We start from the raw sequence: 7,500 nt of genomic DNA, 5'->3' as shown, positions 1-7,500 counted from the left end.
GAGAGGGGGGAGAGAGAGGCAGAGTGAGAGAGGGGGTAGAGAGTGGGGGAGAAGGGGTCAAGAGGGAGAGGGGGAGGGGGTATAGAGGGAGATGGGGTAGGGAGAGGGGGGAAAGGGTAGAGATAGGTAAAGAGGGAGAGGGAGAGAGGGGAGAGAAGGGATAGAGAGAGGGAGAGAGAAAGGGGGAGGGGTGGAGAGGGAAAATGGAGAGAGAGAAAGGGGGAGGGGTGGAAAGGGAAGATGGAGAGAGAGAAAGGGAGGAGGAGGTAGAGCGGAGAAAGGGGGGATAAGGGGAGAGGAGAGAAAGGGGGAAGGAGGTAGAGGGGAGAAAGGGGGGAAGGAGGTAGAGGGGAGAAAGGGGGGAAGGAGGTAGAGGGGAGAAAGGGGGGAGAGGGGAGAGGGGAGAAAGAGGGGAGAGGGGAGAAAGGGGGAAAGGGGAGAAAGGGGGAAAGGGGAGAAAGGGGGAAAGGGGAGAAAGGGGGAAAGGGGAGAAAGGGGGAGAGGGGAGAAAGGGGGAGAGGGGAGAAAGGGGGAGAGGGGAGAAAGGGGGGAGAGGGGAGAGGGGAGAGGGGAGAAGGGGGGGAGAAAGGGGGGGAGAGGGGAGAAAGGGGGGGGAGGGGGAGGGGGAGAAGGGGGGGAGAAAGGGGGGGAGAGGGGAGAAAGGGGGGGAGAGGGGAGAGGGGAGAAGGGGGGGAGAAAGGGGGGAGAGGGGAGAAGGGGGGGGAGAGGGGAGAAGGGGGGAGAAAGGGGGGGAGAGGGGAGAAAGGGGGGGGAGGGGGGAGAAAGGGGGGGAGAGGGGAGAAAGGGGGGGAGAGGGGAGAAGGGGGGGAGAAAGGGGGGGAGAGGGGAGAAAGGGGGGGAGAGGGGAGAAGGGGGGGAGAGGGGAGAAGGGGGGAGAGGGGAGTGGGGAGAAGGGGGGGAGAGAATAGAGTAGAGACACAGAAGGGGTAGAGAGGGAGACAGAAGGGGGTTGAGAGAAACAGAAGGGGGTGGAAAGACAAAGAGACAACGGAAGATAGGGAAGATAGGGAAGGTAGAGAGAGAGAGTGAGAGTGAGTGAGAGTGAGTGAGTGAAAGTGAGAGTGAGTGAGAGTGAAAGTGAGAGTAAGTGAGAGTGAAAGTGAGAGTAAGTGAGAGTGAGAGTGAGAGTGAGAGTAAGAGAGAGTGAGAGTAAGTGAGAGTGAGTGAGAGTGAGAGTGAGAGTAAGTGAGAGTGAGAGTAAGAGAGAGTGAGAGTGAGAGTATGTGAGAGTGAGAGTAAGTGAGAGTGAGAGTTAGTGAGTGAGCGTAAGTGAGAGTGAGAGTAAGTGAGAGTGAGAGTAAGTGAGAGTGAGCGTGAGTGAGAGTGAGCGTAAGTGAGAGTGACCGTAAGTGAGAGTGAGCGTAAGTGAGAGTGAGCGTAAGTGAGAGTGAGAGTAAGCGAGAGTGAGAGTAAGTGAGAGTGAGAGTGAGAGTGAGAGTGAGAGTAAGTGAGAGTGAGAGTAAGTGAGAGTGAGAGTAAGTGAGAGGGAGAGGGAGAGTGAGAGTGAGAGTGAGAGTAAGTGAGAGTGAGAGTGAGTGAGTGAGAGTAAGTGAGAGAGAGTGAGAGTAGGTGAGAGTAAGTGAGAGTAAGTGAGAGTGAGAGTAAGTGAGAGTGAGAGTAAGTGAGAGTGAGAGTAAGTGAGAGTGAGAGTAAGTGAGAGTGAGAGTAAGTGAGAGTGAGAGTAAGTGAGAGTAAGTATTAGAGGGAGGGAGCATAGACGAGAGTGTGAGAGTAAGTATTAAAGGGAGGGAGCATAGACGAGAGAGAGAGAGAGGGAGGGAGCATAGACGAGAGAGAGAGAGAGAGAGAGAGAGAGGGAGGGAGCATAGACGAGAGAGGGAGCATATAAGAGAGAGAGAGAGGGAGGGAGCATATAAGAGAGAGAGAGGGAGCATATAAGAGAGAGAGAGAGGGAGCATATAAGAGAGAGAGAGGGAGCATATAAGAGAGAGGGACCATATAAGAGAGAGAGGGAGCATATAAGAGAGAGAGGGAGCATATAAGAGAGAGAGGGAGCATATAAGAGAGAGAGGGAGCATATAAGAGAGAGATGGAGCATATAAGAGATGGAGCATATAAGAGAGAGAGGGAGCATATAAGAGAGGGAAAATATAAGAGAGAGGGAGCATATAAGAGAGAGAGGGAGAGGGAGCATAGAAGAGAGAGACGGAGCATAGAAGAGAGAGACGGAGCATAGAAGAGAGACGGAGCATAGAAGAGAGACGGAGCATAGAAGAGAGAGAGAGCATGGAAGAGAGAGAGACGGAGCATGGGAGAGAGCCGGAGCATGGAAGAGAGAGAGACGGAGCATGGAAGAGAGAGACGGAACATAGAAGAGAGAGACGGAGCATAGAAGATAAAGAGGGAGGGAGCATAGAAGATAAAGAGGGAGGGAGCATAGAAGAGAAAGAGGGAGGGAGCATAGAAGAGAAAGAGGGAGGGAGCATAGAAGAGAAAGAGGGAGGGAGCATAGAAGAGAAAGAGGGAGGGAGCATAGAAGAGAAAGAGGGAGGGAGCATAGAGAAAGAGGGAGGGAGCATAGAAGAGAAAGAGGGAGTGAGCATAGAAGAGAAAGAGGGAGGGAGCATAGAAGAGAGAGGGAGGGAGCATAGAAGAGAGAGAGAGGGAGCATAGAAGAGAGAGAGAGGGAGCATAGAAGAGAGAGAGAGGGAGCATAGAAGAGAGAGAGAGGGAGCATAGAAGAGAGAGAGAGGGAGCATAGAAGAGAGAGAGAGGGAGCATAGAAGAGAGAGAGGGAGCATAGAAGAGAGAGAGGGAGCATAGAAGAGAGAGGGAGCATAGAAGAGAGAGAGAGGGAGCATAGAAGAGAGAGAGAGGGAGCATAGAAGAGAGAGAGAGGGAGCATAGAAGAGAGAGAGAGGGAGCATAGAAGAGAGAGAGAGCATAGAAGAGAGAGGGAGCATAGAAGAGAGAGGGAGCATAGAAGAGAGAGAGAGGGAGCATAGAAGAGAGAGAGAGGGAGCATAGAAGAGAGAGAGAGGGAGCATAGAAGAGAGAGAGAGGGAGCATAGAAGAGAGAGGGAGCATAGAAGAGAGAGAGAGGGAGCATAGAAGAGAGAGGGAGCATAGAAGAGAGAGAGAGGGAGCATAGAAGAGAGAGAGAGAGGGAGCATAGAAGAGAGAGAGAGGGAGCATAGAAGAGAGAGAGAGGGAGCATAGAAGAGAGAGAGAGGGAGCATAGAAGAGAGAGAGAGGGAGCATAGAAGAGAGAGGGAGCATAGAAGAGAGAGGGAGCATAGAGGAGAGAGAGAGGGAGCATAGAAGAGAGAGAGAGGGAGCATAGAAGAGAGAGAGGGAGCATAGAAGAGAGAGAGGGAACATAGAAGAGAGAGAGGGAGCATAGAAGAGAGAGAGAGGGAGCATAGAAGAGAGAGAGAGGGAGCATAGAAGAGAGAGAGAGGGAGCATAGAAGAGAGAGAGAGGGAGCATAGAAGAGAGAGAGAGGGAGCATAGAAGAGAGAGAGAGGGAGCATAGAAGAGAGAGAGAGGGAGCATAGAAGAGAAGAGAGAGAGAGGGAGCATAGAAGAGAAGAGAGAGAGAGGGAGCATAGAAGAGAGAGAGGGGGAGCATAGAAGAGAGAGAGGGGGAGCATAGAAGAGAGAGAGGGGGAGCATAGAAGAGAGAGAGGGGAGCATAGAATAGAGAGAGGGAGCATAGAAGAGAGAGAGGGAGCATAGAAGAGAGAGAGAGAGCATTGAAGTGAGAGAGGGAGCATAGAAGAGAGAGATAGAGCATTGAAGAGAGAGAGCATAGAAGAGAAAGGGAGCATAGAAGAGAGAGGGAGCATAGGAGAGGGAGCATAGAAGAGAGAGGGAGCATAGGAGAGGGAGCATAGAAGAGAGAGGGAGCACAGAAGAGAGACATAGGTCTATATTTATATGTAGGTGAAGGAAAGATCCGGGGGTCGATATACAAATGTAATTCTTTATTGTCCCAAAAAAGCTACACAAACGGCTTACTATAAGGAAAAAAACTAAAGCGGTTGTTTTGATATATATATATCACGACCTCACAATTACATAAATAGTTTTATCATCAGCATGATTTTTGGAAAATACAAAATTCCTTTGCCTCTCCATTACAGATCCATTAAAAAGTCACCTGTTTGTTCTTCAGGAATGTTATCATAATGCGAGAGGAGAACAACAATCAGGAATGCTTATCACTTAAGCTTATTTACATGACATTTCCCAGTGACAATCACTTTTGTTTTAACATTAAAAATACTATACATATTTCCAAATTAAAAAGGGAGAGCGTATCAGTACTTATATGTAAAAAATTAAGAACATCTTTATGTAGGAAGCCTCAACATTACTTGACTATGTAAAAGAAATTCTTGCGTGCACAGCAGCAGCAAAGGAGTATGATATTTAATACAATAAATAAAAAAGTTAAAAAAAAGATTGAAAGAAGTCTTTTGTTGAATTATGAACTAGCAACATCCGGCTCGGTCTCGGGCGGGCGGCTGGGCTGCGCGCCGGGTTGGGCGGAGAGCTGCGCCAGGTACATGCCGACGACCGCCTTGACCCCAGCGTCCTCTTTGGACCCCTCGGCCCCCTCCTCCCCGACTCGAAATCGGTGGTAGACGCAGGATCCCTTCTTTAAGTGTCGGATCATGTGTTCCTTGCGCGATGCACGGTAGGGGCAACAGGGACACGAGAATGGTTTCTCCCCCGTGTGGGTCTTCACGTGGCGGACCAGGTTATTTCGCCTGTTCTTCCCCGTGAACTCTTTGCCGCAAAGGGCACAGCGATCCACTCCGTCCTCCGAATCCTGCAATGGAGAAGCCACGACCTAGAGACTCGCTTCTTTTAGCTTTTAACACGTTGCCCATGCTACGCGGAGCCCTACAATGATAAAATGATGCTGCCATAGCTCCGGGACTACTGTCTTAGTGTATACAACAGGTAAATCATTCTCTGGCTGGATCTTTTTGATATAAACAAGTGAAAAACCAAATCAAGTATCGGGCATAATCAGATATCTTATTAAATCTTTTGTTTGGGGGAAGCTATATCAAGGAGTATTTTAAAAGACAAAGGTGTAGTTCCGACCTTTAGAGTGGTATGTGATCAGGTGGCAGCTGCGTGAGCGTGGTGCGTGTGGTCTGGTCCCTGGGACACCAGGACCCTGTGCAGGTTTCTCATATGCCTGTTGAGATGTTCCTTCTGATTCGCACGGTATTCACACATGGGGCAGGGAAAGGGTTTTTCGCCCGTGTGGATGGCCATGTGACGCTCCAGGCGGTACTTGCGCTTGGTGCCCTTAAACACCTTGCCGCAGACCCGGCATGAGGACGCCGGCGTGGAGTCCCCGCACATTCCATCCACCGCTATGTCTTCGGGCACCAACTCCTCGTCATCTTCATCTGCCAACACCGCCTCCACCTCGATGAGCGCCGCCTGCAACACACCAGGCCATGGTCAGGGCACGACTCAAGAGCTGCGAACAGCTTCAGCAAGGTCGGCAGTGAGCATGCCCACACTTGGCAACTTGATGGCCTCACTCAACATCCGTGCATTGTTAGTGACAGCTAATTGCTGCTCTGCACAAATCACCTGGTTTATGAATGCAATCATCACCAATTCTATACAGATGCATACTCTACTTTGTTTCCTTTTATATAAGCTTTTAAAACATACATTCTCAAATGCACTCCACGTCTCACAGCAATGTTAATAGGTTCCTTACAGTTTTTTGTCTCTTTGTCTACCTGTTTTTTTCTGCCCTGTTTTACGTCTCTGTCCTGACGACTCACGTTACAGACGATGTCTCTTCTACGCTCTGGTTATTCGGGTTTAAGTAAATTTCTTGCAGACACTCGTCAACCTCATGCATACGCGAAGTGGCTCTGTCATGGAAAGGGGAACTTGTCGCCTGCGGGTTTCCGCTATCTAAGGTCGGTCTCTGAGCATGAACGTTCTTTATGTGCCTAGTGAGGTTGCCCAGCTGACTAGAGCGGTACGAGCAGTGAGGGCATTCGAAAGGCTTCAATCCCCAATGAACCAGCATGTGTCTGTCGAGCCGGTACTTCCGTTTTGCCCCGTGGAAGACTTTGGAACACCTAGGGCAGGGCAGCCTGCGCGTCGACACGCCCGCTTCACCCTCCAGCTCCCCCTGCGCACCTTCCTGCAATACAAACAACACCTCGCTCAGTCTCGCTCAGTCTCCCAGCGTTCTCCGCTCCGCGCCCGCCAAGCCTTCTGCGTCGCTACCTCCCAGAGGGATTATTCGGAACTACTTGTATCTGTGTCGTCAGCAGCTACGGTCACCATCGGCACCTCTGAGGAACGGCCGCTCTCCCGAACTAAATTAGGTAAATGCGATTTCTACAAGCAACATTTCCTCTAAGCACCATACAGAAGAGAAGGTCGAGAGACCCGCTGTGGCAGTGGTCGTGGCGGTCCATGTGCACTCTTCATGCAAGCCGAACAATGACCGTGTTCAACGAAGGCCTGCACGCCGGGGCCGAGGACTCCGCCGGGCGGCACGAGCACTCAGATGCCAGACTCCGGCTGGGTCGCAGCCACGGACATTTCCGGGTCGTTTTTGAGGCGCAAGTGCAATCCGAAGGGAGGATCGTCCTCCCGCACGGACCCGCCGGCCTGCGCATCCGAGTGCGCCTGCTCGCCCCGAGTGCTCTGCAGTGCCGAGTCATAGCTCTGTCCAGACTGGATCTGCGGGGCGTTTCTGTGCAGCATGAGCGAAGGGCCGAGTTCCTGGTAGTGCGGCGGCCCTCCGCACAGGTCGTCTGACGCCTGCTTGTGGACCGCGCGGAGGTGCCGCTTAAGGTTGCCCTGCTGAGAGGCTCGGTACGGGCACATTGAGCATTGAAAGGGCCTCTCCCCCGTGTGGGTAAGCATGTGGTTGTCCATGTTCTGTCGGCGGTTCCGCCCTTGGGCCGTCTTGCCACACACGGGGCACACCAACACGCCTCCTGAAGCCCCGCAGCCATCCCCAGAGACGACCACCTCCTGCAAAATACGAAGGTGGGCTCAGCGTGGACTGTCACAGCTGCCCAGCGATCGCTCTAGCCTCAAAGCCACCACCACAAACGAAGCAACCATAACCCACTTCATGACTTCCTGCGCCCTCTCTCCGCTAGCTACCTGCTACTCCCAACCCGATTCAGAGAGAAAGCATTCCTCCTCCTCTGCCTCTACTACTGATTTCTAAAAAATTCTTGGGGAATCTTAATGCCCTCCACCTGCATAAAAAAAAATCACCTCCACACCCCACCCCACAAGACAACGATTGTTTAGACTTCATGAAACATTTACCTCATGCTGGCTACTGTTAACGAGGAGAAAATGAAACCGAGTCGTACACAACTCAAGACACGGTGAGATGAAGAAGGCACTGGGTGTGTAAATTATTTCTTATCCTTTGTAGCGTCAAACTTGAAAAAAAAGACTTCATATCAACATAAAAAAAAATAATAATAATAATAATAA

General features: G+C 51.2%; 1 protein-coding gene across 20 annotated transcripts in view; it reads right to left on the bottom strand.

The window, feature by feature from the left end:
- The window catches only part of LOC125045785 (longitudinals lacking protein, isoforms A/B/D/L-like), an 81,243-nt gene that overhangs the window by 50,579 nt on the left and 23,164 nt on the right, over nucleotides 1-7,500 (bottom strand). The window contains exons 5-6 of one of the 20 annotated variants that reach the window (XM_047643249.1): nucleotides 5,101-5,448; nucleotides 4,678-4,819 (exon numbers count right to left, since the gene is read on the bottom strand). The exons of 16 other annotated variants lie outside the window; for them this stretch is intronic. In XM_047643249.1, coding sequence (XP_047499205.1) covers nucleotides 5,119-5,448 — 330 coding nt within the window. In that variant the 3' untranslated portion in view covers nucleotides 4,678-4,819; nucleotides 5,101-5,118. 3 more of the 20 variants (XM_047643241.1, XM_047643243.1, XM_047643231.1) reach the window with 3 other exon arrangements.

Source organism: Penaeus chinensis, chromosome 38 (genome assembly GCF_019202785.1).
Source record: "Penaeus chinensis breed Huanghai No. 1 chromosome 38, ASM1920278v2, whole genome shotgun sequence".
Classification (NCBI taxonomy): domain Eukaryota; kingdom Metazoa; phylum Arthropoda; class Malacostraca; order Decapoda; family Penaeidae; genus Penaeus; species Penaeus chinensis.
The sequence above is the reverse complement of the archived record's forward strand: the minus strand, read 5'-3'. Positions and strand labels throughout refer to the sequence as shown.